The following is an 18,897-nucleotide window of genomic DNA, read 5'->3' as shown; positions in this document are numbered from 1 at the left end:
GCATTCCCTTTGTTCTACAGTTCTTCCCTTTGCCCGGCTGAAAAAAAAGGAAACGGTCACAGGTTATTCTATAGCTGGTTCCCACCAACACAAAATTCTGATCCTCATTGAGCTGTGCATTCAAGCAAAAACAAGAACAAACATAAACAACTCCATTCCCATCCATCTACTAGAAAGGAACTCAGATGCTTCATTATATACCTCCCACTGGCACTGATGAGGCAGAAGATTTGCATGAAAAGGAGGGGAACTCAAGACAAAACACAGGCTTCATTGTAATTGTTTTCATTTGTAAATCTGTTAGCCAAAACTGCATTACAGACACACTACTTACACTTTTTCCCAGAAAAAGAACATGTCAATTGATCTTGAGATTCTGGTTCACCCCCACCTTCAAAAGCAGCATGAATATCAGATAAGTTCATATAAAGAAAGTGAAAAAAGAAAAAAAAAAAGCAGGAAAACTTAATTAAATTTCAATTTTAATTGTAAATTATAGATAGATCTATATCTATATATTTATATCTATATATATATCTATAGATATATAGATCTATATAAAACAACATGAGATTGAGGAGTTTGGAGATGTGCTACTTCAGGCACTGATCCCACAATGGGATCTCCATATGTGAGCAGACTCTTCAGTCTATATGGATCCTATTGCAGGATTAAGGCCTAAGAATCTCCTGCTGACACAAGACTAGGTAGTGTCCATTCAGAGACTCTGTTCCACATAGTGCACTGTCAATTTTCCTGAGGCAGAACACGTTATCTACATTCATAAATTAAAGCATGTTCCTCAGTCTTCCTCCTCTCCAGAAAAATGCTGATCTTGTCTATATCTTCTGTTTACCTATATCCAACAAAGAGAAACCAGAGAGACATGTTAAAATGAATACAGACAGGCTCATTTTATCCCTAGTGTAAAATTACTATTAGAATTTTGTGGTATGGCAATTTAAGTCAACAATTATTTGAGAAATGCATTTACAGTATAGCAATTTACTGATTTGCATTATAGCCATGCTAATTGCGCTAGCTAGTGTACAAACCCACACTGCAGGTTCCTGCTCCAAAGAGCACATGCCAGTAACATACATCACAGAGAACTTTGCTATCAGGACTCAGCAGTGTTGTGAACATAAAAAAGGGGAGCAGGGTAGGGTGGGAAGCACACTCCATAATCATACATTCCCATTGGAATTTAGGTAAATCAGTGAACAATTTTTATTCCTCTTAAATATTTTTCCTGATGTAAATCCAGAGCAATTCCACTGAAGTCAGTGATAATGATTAATGCAAAACCAAATGAAAAGAAGTCAGGTTCGCTGCTTTCATAGTAACCACGTTCAAAAAGCTTCACTGGTTAAAAAAAAAAATCTGCAATTAATCATTAAAACAGAGCGTGCAGAACTATTCATACAATAGATACACAACAGATTCTCTATGCTACAGAATTAAGCAAAGATAAACTGCTAACTCAATTACTCATTTGAGAATTCTCTAGAGACACTCCGCCACCAAATATACATTTTTAATTTGCATGTTGAATATATAGTAAAGTGGCAACAGTTTCCTGTTATGTTGTCACATTACTCAATTGTTTAAGTTTTAGGTTGAAACTTCTGGAGAATTTAATCTGTATAGTTTTCTGCAAAAAATGGAAAAAAAGTTTATTTGATACATGTGAAACTAGAAAGTCTGACGCACTTTTCAGACCACACATCCCACTTCATCTTTGCAGCAGATGGGTAAAATTTATGGGTGCACCGATAGATTTTGGGGGCCGATACCGATAGCCCATATTTAAGGGGGCATATCAGCCGATACTGATCCAATTTCCGATGCAGCTGCCTCCAGCTGGCAAGTCTGGTGGAGTGGAAGGGGTGTGGTGGGGACAGACTGATGTCCCCCGCAGTGAGGGAGGGGACAGGGGCAGGCACCACCCAGGTGGGGCAGCGGGTGTGGCTCCCACCACTGCTTGCACCCCAGGAGGACATGGCGGGAGTGTGGGGGAAGAAGCAGCGTGCGCCCCCTGGATCTGCATGGAGTAGGGCAGGCTGCCCCTAGGACTGTGCGGGACTCTTGGCAGGGACTGCGCTTGGAGCAGGCGCTGGCAGCGCTGGGGGGATGCTGCATCCACCCCAAATTTTGCCGCCACTCCGCTCCCAATGCCATGACCACCAGCTGCCTGGCGCTGCTCCAATTCTTCCATCCACATGGGTGGAGGTAGGACGTTGAGATGGGGCAATGCCGGGCAGGAGGTGGCTGTCACACTGGGAGTAGAGTGGCAGCAAAATCTGGGGTGGATGCAGCATCCTACCAGTGCCACTAGCACCCAGTCCAAGCCCAGCCTCCATTGAGAAGAGCCTCGGCTGCAGCCCGCCCCACACAGATCTTGGGGCACAAGCAGTGGGAGGAGCCGCCTGCCCTCGCCCCTTCCCCCTTCTCTGCAGGGGGCATTGTTCTGCGCCCCCCCACCCCTCTTCCCTCCCACCACAACAGACCTACCAGTTTGGAGGCAGCTCTCCATGTTACGGGCTGTGCTCCTTGCTGCCCAAGTGCTGCGCCATGGCTGTGCACAGCACGGGCATTTACTGGCCAAATTATCAGCCCCATCGGGCCGATATCCGAAAGAGACATTTTTCTTTATGTCGGTACTGATCCGATATCGGACTGATGTACCAGTGCACGTCTAGTAAAATTCAAGTGAGATGCCCTCATCCTGGGGACTGTCATATACATGCTTATGCAGGTTTATACTACTCCTTTTTGGAAGAGGAGAAAATTGTATTATACAGTGTCTACAGACATTTATGTCAAAATTATTCAGGGCTAACTAGACAAGCTCAATCCTATTACAAACAGAGATAAGTGAAAGCTGGATTTTACCTCAGATTTGTAGCCAGACTCACTTTTTTATTATTGCTAGGGGCTTTAAAAAAAGGGATTAAATTAATAATAATGAAAAAAAACCCCAGTGACTTGCTTAAATATGCATGAAGTCCCCTGTGGTTCAGTGGCAGAATCCATCTGCTAGGGCTGTGCGAAATTTCACCAGCAATTTTGTTTCAACACTTGTTTGACTCATTTCAAGCTTGAAACAGCAAAATCGAAATGAAACAGAGCTTTGAAACAGCCTCAAAACAAAACAAGGCAAGTCGAAACGTTTTGAGATTTTAAAAACATTTCAAGTTTCAAACCTCAAGCTGGGCTTGCCTGCGAGGAAACAGAAACTAAACTAAGGAGAGGGAGGGGGAAGGGGTGGGTGGAATGCTCTCATTATTGACTGTGTAGCAGGCCAGTGACTGTCATCCTTCCCTGAGGTCCCTTCCAATCCCAGTGCTCTGGGGAAAAACTGCATATAAGGCAGCATTGTTCAAACCGCCCTGCTTTCTGCCTTGGAGTCAGTGGAGTGAGGGCGCACCTTATCCCCCCACACACACACAGTTACCCACCCATGTCATGAGTTTTGCCCCAGAACCCAAACTCCCCCTGCACCTATCTCCTTGACAGCTGGCAGGCTTTGTGGCTGCAGCAGGGCCTACCAGGCCTGCAATTTTCATCCCCCTCTGCCCCAAGACAGACACAGCCCCACATGCACCCATGTCGTGAGTTTTGCTTGTTCGCAGTTTGAGGTGCAGTGTCCCTCAAGCCCCTGCACCTATCTCCTTGAAACTTGGCAGGTTTTGTTGCCTCAGCAGGGGCTAGCATGCCTGCGGTTTTGACCCAGCTGTGGCTTAACGCACACACGACACGAGTTTTTTTGCTTTCAAAAATTTGAGGTGCAGTTTCCTGAAACCCCTGTATGCATCTCCTTGAAATTTGGCAGGCTTCGTGCCCTCAGAAAAGGCTACCATTCCTACAAGTTTCATCCAAATCAGGCCATAAATTACAAAGTTATAGGCTGTTTTGCGTTTCCCCATTATAGCCTGTGGGCGAAACGTTGAAACAGCGAAACTTTCAATAAAACAAAACGGAACAGCAGTTTCAAATCCAAACTTGAAACGAAACACTGTTCCATTGAAATGCAAGTCAAAATTGAATGGTGCCATTTTGCACAGCCCTACTGTCTGCTACACAGGAGACCAGGGTTTGGTTCCCAGACGTTTATATGACTATAGCCATGGAGGCATTAAATGTCTGGACTTGGTTTGGTCTTTGGATTCTGTCTCAATGGCCTAAAAAGGGGGATGGAAGGTCTGGGCAACCTCCACTCCTCCATACTTCTGCACAGGCATACGCATCAAAGGTCTGGGTGACCTCTCACGCATACACCATGATCCAGAAGAAATGACAGTTGCCAAAACATGTAAATATGCATTCTACCCAGCAGAAATAAATGTGTCTTGCTAGATAACAACATTACTCACCAACCTTTGGGATTACCCAAATCCAAAACTAACATCTGGACTCAAGTAATTCTATGGGCATTAATCCAAATAGAAATCACAAATCACCACCCCCTCAGCACAGATGGCAATCAAAGCAGCTGAAATTAGGTCTGTTTATATAATGAAAAATCTTGAACACTGGAAGGGCAATTCAGTGCCATCTGTTTCCAGGGCCCCTGGCAGGTGCTACACTTAAGACATGATTAACTCTTTAATTGCATCTTAAGTAGTAGTAACCTGGCCACAAGTCCATGCAATTGATGGCATAATAAAACAGGAAATAAGCCACAAAGTTACTTTACATATAAAATATATAATAACCTCATTGTGCCTTAAATTTAATGTGTGGCTAGTGCAGATCAACTGATTGGCCTTACAGGGCTCCTGAGGCTAACGGGAGCTCCCAGACATGGGAGCGCATAGGAGCCATTCAACACTCTGGTGCACTCCCATAGCTGGGATGCCTTATGAGCCAACTGACATTCTGTGCCACAGGAGCATCAGCAACCAGCTTTCTACTTGCTGATGCAGGGGGAGCCCATAATCCCAGGCTCCTTTGCACTAGCAATAATGCATGATTGGGATTTGATCCCATAATTGTGCCTTCTTCCATGCACGTGTGACAAGTCAGGAGGTACAACAGTTGGGATCAGTCAGATCTCATCATGCCCTTAACTGAAAGTGCTCCTCTTGTCTACACAAAAGACAATGTTTGTGTAGCACTGTGCCGCCTTCCCAAGTCACAATGAGCAAAATACTACATTTACTCAAATACAAGATAAGGTTCCCCCCACCTGCCCCAATCAGCATGGGGGAAGGGAAGGTAGCCTCTTCTCTCACACTGGCACACAAGGAAACCCAATTAAATACACTGTCTATCATTAAACTACTGCCAAAAGCAGCATGTGCTCAACACCTGAAACCAACTATGAAATGGATTAAATGCAGTCAACACTGAGCATGACTATATGGTCCATACTGGGGAAACATGCTGATTTAAAAAAATAAATAAATAAAGTTTAGTTTCCAGGGCCAAATCAGTTCCAAATTAAGTTCTAAATTCAAGTCTGTGTGGCACTACCAACAGCAAGTATCCTACCTCCCAGACTCATCAGTATCTGGGGCTTCAGATACTTTCAAATCCATGGCAGGCATCCTATGTGCAAGCCCCAAGCCCAGAGGCCTTGGAGTCCAGATGCCCCCTAATCTTGCTTGCCCCTTGCCAAAAGGCCAAAGCAGCAAGCTAGGGGGAAAGCCAGAAAGCAATCCCCCACTGCCATAAATTGTGTAGCCGAGATCCTCATGTTTGGAGGCATTTGTAGATTCTCACAAGGGTCAGTCTGCCCACAGTGCAAGGAACAGGCATTTGCCCTCTAGCTACACTTGAGTTATTCAAGACAACTGTGGTAGGTTCCCATCATCATGTTGGGGTTTTTTGGGTTTTTTTTGTTTTTGTTTTTTTTTGGGGGGGGGGAGGGGAGGGGAAGAGGGGGGTTGGAAATATTGCATCTCAGCCCAAATCAATTCCCAATTCTATCAACTAAGCAGAGCTTAATCATTCAAATCTGTGTGGCGCTACCGCTGGCAAGTATCCTACCTCCCAGACTCCTCAGCTTGGGGCTTCAAATACTCCCAAATCCATGGCAGGCATCCTACCTGCAAGCCCCCCTGGAGGCCTTGAAATTCAGATTCTATATAGTCTCGCTTACCCCCTGCCAAAAGGCCAAAGGAACAAGGTTGGGAGAAAGCTTGAGAGCAATTCTACATTGCCATAAATTGCATAACTAAGATCCTGTATTTGGAGGCACTGTAAACATCCTGCCCACCATTTTTTGGGTTTGTTTTTTTTAAAGAAATTTTTCATGTTCCAAGCCAAATCAAGTCCAAATCCGTGAGTCAGTCCAGAACCGTAAGTGAATCTACAAGTGGCAAATATCTTTCACCCCCACCAGAGGCTTCAAATATTTCCAAAATCTTTTGGCAGGCACCCTACGTGCAGGCCCAGGCCCAAAGGCTTGAGGTTCAGATGCCCCCAAGTTTCACCTGCCCTTAGCCATATGGCCACAGAAGCAAGCTAGGGAGAAATCTCCCATTTACATAAGCCCCAACACCTCAGCAGGTACTAAAGCATACCAGAACAGTTATCCCTGGGAATTTTTTTTTTTTTTTTAATCTTTAAAACATTTTATTAGAAAAACAGACCATAACAAAAGGCTCAAAACAACCTCCAACAGAGGCCTCACAAAAGGATAATACAACATTTCAAATAACATAATAAAAAAACCATCAGAATTGGTTATCCCTAGGAACTTTTTTTATTTATTTTTTATATAAGAAAACTGCCTTCATAGACCCAGATACAGTTTCTGTTGCCCACAGTGCAAGCCCCTCTCAGCATCAACTCTTTTGCAAGTCATGGTGAGCCACCACACTGCATACATTTTTACTTCCTCTTTACTCCCACAGCTGAGCTGCATTATTGTCCCCATTTCCAATGATTCCTGTTTCTTCACCAGCCTTAAATGCCTGGCAAACATCACCAAACAGGACTCCAAGCAGTTCACCCAGAATCCCTCCGTCAGCCTCTCATCTCAGCCTGCTGCATATAATTAGTGTGGCTCCACCCTCCATGAGGTGCAACCAGACCAGGTTGCCTTGGGCCTCCATCTGCGTATAATTTTCTGGAGGATCCCAGGACTCATGACAAGAACAAGAACAAGAGGAAGGGGCTACTTGACCTCCAGATTTATTTTCCTTACTGTGGCGATGGGAGAGACACAAATTCAAGGTAAATCTCCAATAGTTAGATTCTATACCTGGAAAATTATTTTTAAAAACCATTCTAAATTTTCCATACATAGAATCTAATTAATGGGGGGGGGGGGGGGGGTCATCTTATAAGACAACCCTCATTATATTCAAGCAAATGAGGTAATTGCAAATCCTCCCCTTTTTGTTTTTCCTGATGCTTTTGTTCAAAACAAACCTCATAATTTATTTCTATTTATGTAGCTATTTTATAAAAGGTAAGTAAGACAATTTTTAATGGATGCAATTAACTTCTATAGCTAAGCAGACAGGCAACATATCTTTAGAATTAAAAGTTAACAATAGTAATTAAATACAAGGATGCACAGTGGTAGATATGCAAGAGTGACTTGGCAAAAAAAGCAGCACGTTGTTATTCCTATGGGCGCATTCAATCACATCAGCAAAAACAGTCATTTACACATGAAAAGCTCACCCCAAGGTGAGCCTGAGTTGGCAGTTGAGGGAAAAGTTGTTTTATTTGTAAAACTAAGCACATCTAATATAAAACAACCATAAATAAAATGAACATAAAATCCTAGTCATTTTTACAGCATTACTTTTAGTGCAATACAACCACATGTGTGGCAAAGATGAGTCCACTGGAAAATATATCCAGAATCACCAATCCAAACTGGCAGCTGGATTGCCAACACATCACCAATCCAAACCATCAGTTCTGCTGACAAAACCAAAACTTTTTTGCACTGCAAACTACATTAATGGTAAAAAAACCCAAAAACAACAACACTCTTCAGCAGTTATACAATACTTTTCAGCCTCCAATCTTAAAGACTGCTTTTTAAAATGAGTAGGTATTTTTCCCCATTCCTGGAATATAAGAACCAAAAAACTGAATGGCTAAGGTGAGCTAGCAGCAAAGTCAGAAACAGACCTCAAGTCTCAACTTTACATTCCTTGTTCTGTTCACCAGAAAACACCTCGCTTTGATTCCTTGCACTAAATTGCTGTGCAGAAATATAATTTTAATTTGCTAATCAAACTTGCTTAAGCAAGATATTTATTGGGCATTCTAAATAAACTGTAATATTCACTGATATGCCCTCACTTATTTTTCCCTGCCTCTTCATTAATCTGAAATGACATGCATTTGCTAGTTAGACATGTTCAATCTTGAGCAAAAATTACTCAGCTGCAGTTACCACATATTAATATTAACTTTTTTGTCCTTTACCTGTTTTGATAGAAAATTATGGAGCATGTTCTACTTCATGGCTCTTTCTGCATCTGAAGGAGCATGTATTTCCACTGGTTTGTCACCATCTGCATCATTCTAAAAGAAAATGGATATCATTTAAACCAAAACACCCATAGTAACCACTTCAGTTCCAGCAAACTGCTTCTCAAAAATCTAAAGCAATGAATTCTTGGAAAATAAATCTGACTTGGTAATAGGCACACAAACATGAATGGTTCTCAAAGAATTTCTAGGCTTTAGTCTTCCTGTTATTGGTTCAACATTTAGATTTGAAAGAACAGTAGTTCAAAAAGATTCTTTGACTGACTCCTTTTTGCCTACATTCACAACTGAGCCACGGGATTTCCCAAATTATAACTGCCATTTTACATTCCCAGACTTGTGTGTTTATGCATACAATAGACCCCTTTTATATGTTACACTTTGAAGAGTTCTCATATCTTCTCTGCAGTAAAAATACAGGAACTAAAAGGTAAAATAAAAGCTTATTAGAGTATCTTCTCCCTTCCCGTCAAAACAAAAATGTTCCCTGAAGCATACATGAATGTAGTTTCAAATAAGTTTTGATAAAAGTACTTCCATTAAAATAAGACCAGTCAAGCACTTGCTACTCCAAGTTTCCAAGTGTTAAGCTTTTCATTTATTTTTATTAAAATACTCCTACTTAAATCTATCTGAACGTCTCTCCCACATGATGTTTTGCTACATTTGCTCGGAAGTGCATTTAAGCTGCTTACATTCCCTATAATGTATTCTTTCTGCAGTTGCAAAATTCTTTGGAATGTCTGCCATGTAACAAGGGACTGCAACTGTCACAAAAAAAGATTACTTCATTAACATACCCCAAATAAATGCAACAGCCCAAAACACACACCCTGGGAATCCCCCTGCAGGAGGATTCCTGGGATGCACAGGATTAGGACCCTGAAGCACCTAACAGTGGGATGTCCCTTTGCAAGCAGACTTCTGTAAGTGGGAGAACTCAAAAAGGCACTCTTGGAGATTTAAGGAGCCCAATCCTGCATACCCTGGAGATTCCAAGGTTGCATAGGACTGGGCCCCTGAAGCCCCAAGAGCACCTGCTCAGGGATGCTAAAGAGTGGGCAGCTCTGGGTTGCCCAAGCTCTCTGGCAATAAAGCAAACAGGCTGCAAAAGAAGCAGCACAAATATATACCACTCATTGTCATGGCTACAATTTGGGACATTTCAAGCTTGACAACGGGCGCGGATGTCTGTTTGCCTGGCCTTTGTACCACCATAACAATTGTTATGGTGGCACAAAGGCAACGTCCATTTTCAGCAACAGAGATCATGCAGAAATTAATTACCACAACAGATGTGAAATGGATTTCAGCAGAAATAAATTTCAGCAACAGGTATCAAGCAGAAATGCACACTACTTCAACATTCATTCAGTACTTAAGTAGTGCGCATTTTAGCATCTTTCAGACTTAGTTTGAAAAGTACTGCCTCCCTCCAATCAAAATGGATGGCTTTCTGTATTGCTGTTATAGGTGCAATTTTATTTAAATATGTAAAATAAGATCCACCAACCCAGAACACTACTACATATTTTTTTTGGAATTCAGAAAATTATCAGATTCCTGAGTATGCAATACACTACAAAGTTTGTCAATAGAGAGCTTCTGTTTTTCATATGATTGCTATAAGGCTATTTTCAACCACTGCTCAGCCCTGAATAGATCAACTAAAAAGTTGTTCACATAATACCCTGGCATAGTTTGACCTCCTTTACTTTTTTATTTTTGAAAAGCAAAATGTATGGACAATCCGAATGAAATTATTGGAACTGACACTGGGAATAAAACAGATATTCTAACCAACAGGACTCAAGGCACTTTTGTATAAAAGGCACTTAAATTTAATTTGAAGTGCATTTCATATAAAAGGTAGCCTTTACACCAGGGGTCAGCAACCCCAGGCATGCATGCCGAGTGCGGCATGCGAGGCCATATTGCTTGGCACGCTGCAGCCAGCCCCGGATCCGGGTAGCTGCTGCCAGTGATGGAGCCCGAGCTGCTCCCAGCAGGGCTTGCAGCGTCCCAGCTGCCTGCTGGCAGCAGCCCGGGATCCTGGCTGGCAGCAGCACCCCAGAGCCAGGGCTGGCTGCAGCCGGGAGGCTCCAAACAGCTGCGCCAGGCTCCAGCATCAGCTCCACACTGGTGTGTATACCTGCACATTGGAGCGGGCAGGGCCTGAGGCAGCGCAGCCCTGGTCTCTCCCCCGCCCCCGGCACAGAGGTGTTAAACCCGGCGCAGCTGTTTGCACTCTGCCCGCTGCAGCTGCCCAGAGCCTGGGCTGGCTACAAAGCTCTGCCCAGCTCCTGGCTCTACGGAGCTGCTGCCAGCCGGGATTCCAGGCTGCTCCCAGCAGGCAGCTGGGACGCTGCAAGTCCTGCTGGGAGCAGCCTGGGCTCCAGCCACTACCCAGAACCAGGGTAGCTGCTGGCCGCCACAGAGCCCGGGCTGTGGGGCAGGGGCACAAGCAGGGCATCCTGCCATGTAACCCTTGCCCTCATTTTGTTTTTCTGCCATGCTAGCATTCCAGCACCTTCCAAGGTAGGCATTGTGGTGTTTTTCAGCACTCCGGCCAAAAAATGTTGCCTACCCCTGCTCCACACAATGAGCTGGGGCACTGATTGAAGGCCGAGTTCCACTTGCCAAATCAAGCCTACCTTATAATGAAGTATTTGAATGGTTGTAGGTAGTTTCATCCAAATACTATGGCTAGTAATGTACTGTAATACCCTTAAATATCAACCACAGTCCATGAGTGACAAATCTTACCGGCTCTAAAACATCTATATCTATAAAAACAATAAAAAGTGCTTTTGGATCCTTTAGGATGAAGGAACACCATTTCACTTCAACGTAATATTGAACCAAACCTGAGTTCACAGGCCACATTTGCTCAAAACCTTCAATATTTGAGTAGGCAGTTAAAAATAAGACACGAGACAGTTTATGCACCAGATGCCAAGGTCCAAAGAAGGGAGATTTTAAATCATTATAAAAACAAATAAATAAATAAATAAAAATCACAGTTTAAAAAGCAAAACACTTGATACCAGAAAGGTTCTATACAGAAAGAGGAAGCAGCAATATAGCCAACTGTCAGGATTATACAAAGCTTCCAAAAGTGGGCTTTTTCCAAATGTTTAGCTCAGTTTGCTTACTTTGTTTGAACCGAAGTCACAAAACCTATGACTTTTCTTTTTTCTTTTCTAAACTGGTCTCACAAATGGCCAAGCCTTGTTCCACTCCAGCATCTCTGTTGAGAAAACCTAACCGGAGCATGGAAATATTCTGATCTTTTGTTTTAGTGGAAAATTCTGAGGCACAGATTCTCTGTCAGTTCGGTCATCAGACCTGACATCTTTCAGAAGAAAGAGTTGAAATAGAAAAAACAGGAAAAAAGTATTAAAGATTAATAATTTACTTTTTGTTTTGCTTTTTGCTGTTTACAGTATCTCCTGCAGAAGGAAGAAAACAAAACGGTGTTACCTAACTTGCCCTTTTCCATTTGATCAACATCAAAAGTGCTGCCTATTTTGGAGGTATTTTTATTAGAGTTTGAAAATGACAGAGAAATGGGAGGAAAGAGAGAGAATTGGAAAGAGATTACACAATTTCATCATTTCTGAAACAGCATTATCACAACTGTTCTGAACAAAACAAGCAGTTTTCAGGAGTGCCAAAGTCCCATTCAAAAGTGACGCAGACATTTAAGAACTTAAGCCCCAATGAATTTCAAAAAGACTTGTATTCCTCAGTGCTTACATCACTTTAGAAATATTAAACTTGTGTAGTTTTGAAAATGTTACCCTATGCTTTATGCTGTATATAAAACTATCCATTTTGTTATGGATTTTATTCTTTCTTTCTCACCCCTCCAAGGTACATACAAACTTTGCCTGAGGATCATGTACAAAAGCCACAGTGAGTTTTGCAGGTTAACCCCTTCCTACATTGCCTTACCTAACTAATATTAGGAGGGTAGCTAGGTAGTAAGTCAATATTTGTGACAACATTTCTATCAGTTAGCCCTTAATCACTCATACTAGATGTCCAGATTTTGTTAGTCTCTTAAAAGTGGCTGCTCAAGACAAGTTTCACAAGTACTTAAAAATATGAGAAGTTTTATAATACATTGTAAACTGATTTAAAAAAAAAAAAGATGAAATGCTCAACACCTAAAGTATACTTTTATAGTGTACAAAATGTGTTGTTGACTATAAAGACCTAACCAGTAGAGAGGATAACATCTCCACATTAGCCAGACTTAGGAGTGCCAGTCATTAATTTGTTTTTGATGGCATTCCCAATGAGCCTGGCTCTGGAAGCTGTTTGAGCATAAGGAACAGACACTTGCAACAAATCAAACTGATTTTTCAACTTGAAAACATTCTGTTGCTGGCAAATGCTTACTGGAGTATCCAAACAGTCAAATATTTAAATAAAATACTGTCCATATACAGTATCAGTAAATACAGATGGTTTCTATCAAAGCTCAGATTGAAACCAGAAATGAATAAATTACATGGATTTCTCTTTTATTTATCTGCTTAAACAACTGGAAGGATGACAGTCACAAAGATAAGTGCACAGCAAATCCACAGTGCTAACTGGCATAGAATGAGAAAGAGTACAAATACAAGAAAAACAACAGGGACTGAAAAAATTAATCCCTTTAAGGAGATTGTGAAATAGTGTGTTAAGGTGCTTTCAGTAGTGACCTACAGCTTTTTTATGTTTATTTTAACTGATTCAACAAGAGTGACAGACTGTCTGACTCAGTGTCTGGTGGAAACTGAGGTGTGGCTGAGAGCACAATAAGTCCATATATAACCAAAGGGAAACTGGTTGGGTAGGAAGACAAGACTGAGATTATACCAGAGTTTGTAATTGAAGAAATACATTTGCCATGTTATGCAAGTTTTTAACTGTCTGGCTGCACCAACAGCTGGGTTTAATGAGTGGGTACAAGAATCCATGCTTTTGTCACTTCAGAATGAAACTGGAATAAAAAGAACATGGCATCTACATTACAACTTCTCAGTAGCTATGTTAAAGTGAATGGAACAACTATGCAGCAAATGAACTATTACTACGTAGGAATCAACACAGAAGACTGGATAATGAAATCCAATAATAAGAACAAAAGCATCTGGGGAAAAAGCAATCACCAAAACGGGACTCCACTCTTGAAAACTTGCAACTGGCATGTGTTCATGATCCTGTGAGAAATGAACACATATGAAGAAGTTACCACCCTTCTGTAGTTGGTGCTATAGTGCCATCCAGGAATCTTAACACTGACAGATGGGGCATGTGACCAACAGAAAAAGCATTAGAGATTATGGAATTCAGCTAGTAGCAGATAATTCATCATTTTCATCTAGTAGGTTAGACGCATTGAGAGGTACAACTGACAATGTATATTTGTAGGCAGTGTAAGGTAAACTGGTGGCAAAAAGGTAGAAGACAACCTTAAATGGACAATGTGATATGTGCAGAACAAAATGACCATTCATCTGCAAGACACTAGCCAAGGACTCTACAAGGTGGGCATCTATGGCTGCAAACCTCTAAATGGAGGTCCACATAAAGAGGACCCCTAAAAGCCCCCCCAAGAAAGAACCAACGGTGCTAAGGAGCCTTATAAAAACATAAGATGACATTTTTCTATCCCAAAGGCATTGCAATCTAATTTAAGACATGACCAACATGACTAACCAATCCTGTGATTTCCCCCTGCACCTTTATTACCTGACCCTGAAGCATTTATTCAGTAATCTGATTCAGCAGTCAACAGACTACACATTAATAAAGCAAAAACTGCATACCTGGATCATTAAATCATGCTTGATCTCTAAATAATATTATGGCTTTAAAAGGGAGACCATTCCACTTCCATGTACTTATTTCCCCAATTCTTTGCTGAGGGAGGGAGGAGGGGTGGAAATGAAGAGCAGGCAAAAGAAAAGATGGATGTCCTTGGAGCAGAATGAGAGGGAGTGCAGCAGTGTGGTCACACCCCCATATGACTGTGCACCACACGTGCAGCAAGCTCTCAGAGCTCAGCAGCCTGAGGTCTGCCCAGAATCCCTGCTTTCAGAGTCTGCTATTATTTGCTCTTCCCCTCTCCTTGAATTTAGCAGAAAGGGAAAGGAGTGCATGAGCAGCAGTAACAGCAGCAGCACTACCACCACCACTTGGCCCCTGCTTTCAATGAGCTCAGGGAGTGCATGATACCATTGATTATTCCCCCTTGTCACGGCGGGGTCCTTCAGGAGGGCCGTGATCTCCTTACAGCCCCCTCACCGTGCCAAGTCGGTCCAAGGGCACCCTCTTATTCTCACCCACCACGTCTTTGATGTTCAGTAAGTTTAGGAGGCTGCCTCACGTCTCCTTGGGCACGGTTAGCAGGGACATCTGTCCCTGTGTGTTCCCGGACCCCCTGGGGGTCTCCCAGTATGATGGGTGCTTCCCAGGCACCCTAGCCTTATAGGCTACGCGTGGCTCCTACCACCCCTAATACCACGCCCCAAGCCTCACTGATGGGATAGACGCTAGTATCTCTCTCTCTCTCTCTATATATACACATACACACACACTGCCCGTCTCTCGGGGACTCCCCGTAATGTTGCCCCTTTCTGGGGCCTTCTCTATAGTGTCGCCCCATCTGGGGCCTTTACAATAGTGCCCCCTCCTGGGACTTTTCCTACAATGTCGCCCGAACTCGGGCTTCTAAAATACAGCCCCCCGTCTGGGGCTCTCTGCGCCCACTCTGGCTGCTTCTCGGTAACGCCCCCGACTCTCGGGCCCACCGCACTGCTGCCCCCTTCTCCCAGGGCTCACTGTGCCACTACCCCCTCTCGCCAGGGCAACCGCAGCACTCTACCCTGCTCCGGAGTTTGTCGCAGCACTAGCCCTTCTTCAGGGGCTCACCGCGCCCGCACTGGGCTTCCTAATATTGCCCCCTCTCTAGGGCTTGCTGTGCCCCTACTGGGCTTCCTCATAACACTGCCCCCTCTCCGGGGCTTGCTGTGCCCGTCCTGGGCTTCCTAATAACACTGCCCCCTCCTTGGGGCTCGTCGTGCCTGCGCTAGGGCTTCTCAAAGCCGCCCCTCTCTGGGGTCTATGCACCCCACAAGTTGCGCCTTCACTGGCGCCGGGGTTCCCATACCACTGGGGTTCCCCCTGAGAATACTGCACCCTCACTGGCGCTAGGGCCCCACCCCCTGTGGGTCCCTATGAGGCCTCCTCCAACCCCTATAGCCTCACCCAAACCACCGGCGTAATATCAAAGCCAAACATAAACTCAAGCCTCCTGGCAGAACCATGGTGCTCAAACCTCTCCAAGCTGCCATCCTTCACCCAGCTAGAGCGGTTCCTATGATTCTCGCCTCCTAGCTCCAGGAGCTCCTGCCCCTCTGGCTGCTGGCAGGGAACTGCCAGCCTGGCTTCCACCCTGGGTTTTATAAGGGCCAGGCCCTGCTCCCTTCTGGCCAGCTGACCCTCCTTAGTTGCCCCGGCAACACGCAGCTGTGCTTGTTAGTGTCCTGCCAGGGCTCTCTCCCTGGCAGTTCCTCCTCTCTAGGAGCAGAGCACCGAGGTGCCCTGTGACACCCCTCCCTGCCACCCTTACTCCTGCTGATGAATTCAGGAAGAATGAAGGGGAAGAGCAGTAGACTCTAAAGCTGCTTGAAAGCAGAGACTTTAGGCAGACCTGTGCCTGCCAGTGAGCCCATAAGGCACACAGCACATGCAGAACTCTGGCAGGGGCTACACTGGCATGCCAGTAGGCTGAGAGAGTTCACTGGCATCCAGGATTGCAACAAGTGACTGTGACCACACCCCTTTGACTGTGTGGTATATGCACAATGAGCTCTCTTAACTGAGCATGCATCAAGCAGCTGACGGGTATGTGGCCGCACCCTCATCTTTGATCCTGGTTCTGCCCGTGGATGCCATGCCTCCCTCCAGATGCTACTATCTTATTCTTTTAGAAAGAAAATTTGGGTAAGTCTATATACTAGGGCCCTTTACTTCTATAGGACTACCAGTACTGCATACCAACATGAATATAGCTTTAGCAGCAAACTGTTTTATATAAAAAGCTATTCTCCCTGGGCAAAACCAAGTCCAGCAAAAAGCAGTTATGCCAGCATAACTGCATTTAAACTACAGGCTTTGCTGGCACAGCTAATCAGAACTTAAAGATATTCACAACCCTGAGTGACACAGCTGTGCCACAAAATGCCTAGTATTGACTTGCCCTAACATGAACCCACCGTGGCAGTCATTGGTTCTTGCATATCCCTTGATCTGAAAGAGCTATCTGGCTTACCGCTCATCTTAAAGCAGAGACTCCAGTATGGGAAACTGGGAAGTTCACAAGTGACTTGAATTATCCTAAAGAGGGAAAGAGGCCAGATTCTGGTTCTTCTATAGGCAAACTATTTTGCAGAAGGGAACTGCAAAACAAAGGGAAGGGCTGTTTTTTTGTTTGGTGTTTATTTTACATAACACAGGACAAAACAGCAGTGAAAATCAATTACATCCATTTTACCATCAGGAAGTATTGCAGCATTAGTACCTTGTTAGGAATATCCTGGAATCCCTATCCTTCCTGAGCAAGTTAAAAAAATATATCAAATTAACAGAAGTCAAGAATATCCAGCAAATCATTTCCACACCAAGATAATGTTAGTAGGCTTCTAACTCAGTTCATGTAAAGAGAAACAAAGAAATGCTTAAAGCAAATGCATGAAGAGCAAAGCATGGCAACATTTGGTCATACATGCAACCTGTTTGTAACTATTGTGCATTATAATCATATGCGCCATACTATAACATTTCCACTATCATAGTATCATAGGTATCATCATGGCTAGGTACAAACAATCAAAAAGCCCAAGGCGGAATCAACTGAAGTTACACAGTTGTGTGTGAGCGGTGTAGTTTAGATCAATAGCAAACCAAACGCACGTTTACCTTTGGGGAAGGGGGAAGAGCAGAAATCTCACACTGGGTTCTGCCATTTTTAAACCAGTCTATGTGAGCCCAACTTCTGTTCTGTTGTGGATACAGACTGGTTTCCAGTTACTTATACAGTTAAAAGTGTAATGTCTGTACCTGGCCTATAAGCTAGAATTTAGAATTTCACAAAGAAAAATCCTTGCTATCATTAGTCAAATAACTGAAAGACAAATGATTTAGTAACAGGTTTTGAACACAGGTATACCATGGTTCTTCTAGTACACCTTTAAGTAAAGGTTTAGCTCAGGTCACCACTCAAGTCTTTTTACAGTTTGAGTGCTTTGTTGATTAGGGGCATGCTTTTTGCAATATGCCTGGAAGTAGGCACAAACAAACAAGTTAGCACAAGGTAACCAAGGGCAGGGATTTACAGTGCATCAGCAACTCTCATACAACTGCCAATGTGCATGCTATCCCACTGCAGTAAATGAAAGTTAACCCATGGTAGCTTGTATCAATGAAACAGGGACAAGCTACCATGGGTTATTCTTCATTTCGTGCAGAATAGAAGTATGCACACTGCAAAGTAGCTAATGCACTGTGCGTTTTCTCCCTCATTTGCACTGAAGCCATGTCAGCAAACCTTTTCTAAGGTATACCTGCCCCAAGACAGTGTATTTAAAAAAAAAAAAAAAAGAAAAGAAAAGAAAAGAAAAAAGTCCAGCCTACAATGCATGGGCCTATGCTGTCTCTGGGAACCAATTTATGGAACTCTTTAAGACAATTAGATCCATCTATAGTGTAGTATATTCTAAATCACAATAGTTTAGTTCTGATGGACTGCCTTGCTTATAAGTTAGTTTTATAATGCTGACCAGACATTACCATAGGCTTTCTTTTTAAGAACTGGCTAATATGGTAAGTCGTTTGATGACTAAATCCATCTTCCAACTTAAAAAATGTGTTTATAGCTGTTTCACAATGGAACAATGCTACATAGAACGTCTTTTTTCATGGGGAAAGCACAGCAGAGTGAAAATGGCTCATTTTCTCAGTATGTTTTTTTCAATTTGGGCTGTGTACAGATGTTCATTTCTACTGAAAGAAATTTCTTCTGGTAGAAAAATAGGCTGGGAGCTGGACTACAGTCATTCCTCCAGCCCCATAGCTGAAGGGCTTCACAGGGAAGTTCTCTAGCTAGGGAATACAAGAGGGCTGCTCTCCTGGGCCACTGCCACCCTTAAGCAGACCCTCCATTGACAGCCTGTGAAGGGGACAGGCCATCAAGTAGCAGATGGCAGCTGCTGAAAAGCAGCAGCTGCCACAGACCCAGGAGGGTTGTAGGTCTCGGAGAGAGCCCCCCACCCTCATCCTGACTATCAGTTGTTCCCAGCAGAATAGCCGCACTCCTTGCACTCCTCTGAGCTGCCTCAGAAGAGCGCAGTCTCAGGAAGACATGGGAGTCTT

General features: G+C 43.5%; 1 protein-coding gene across 1 annotated transcript in view; it reads right to left on the bottom strand.

Annotated features, from left to right (window-relative positions):
- Positions 1-269: 269 nt before the first annotated feature.
- APOO (apolipoprotein O) overlaps positions 270-18,897 on the bottom strand; it is a 56,028-nt gene continuing 37,400 nt past the window's right edge. Inside the window, exons 8-9 of the mRNA XM_006275104.4 lie at positions 8,401-8,499; positions 270-856 (exon numbers count right to left, since the gene is read on the bottom strand). Of these exons, the coding sequence (XP_006275166.1) occupies positions 8,431-8,499 (69 nt within the window). The 3' untranslated portion in view covers positions 270-856; positions 8,401-8,430. The remainder of the gene's footprint in view (positions 857-8,400; positions 8,500-18,897) is intronic.

This window comes from Alligator mississippiensis, chromosome 1 (assembly GCF_030867095.1).
Source record: "Alligator mississippiensis isolate rAllMis1 chromosome 1, rAllMis1, whole genome shotgun sequence".
NCBI lineage: Eukaryota > Metazoa > Chordata > Crocodylia > Alligatoridae > Alligator > Alligator mississippiensis.
The sequence above is the reverse complement of the archived record's forward strand: the minus strand, read 5'-3'. Positions and strand labels throughout refer to the sequence as shown.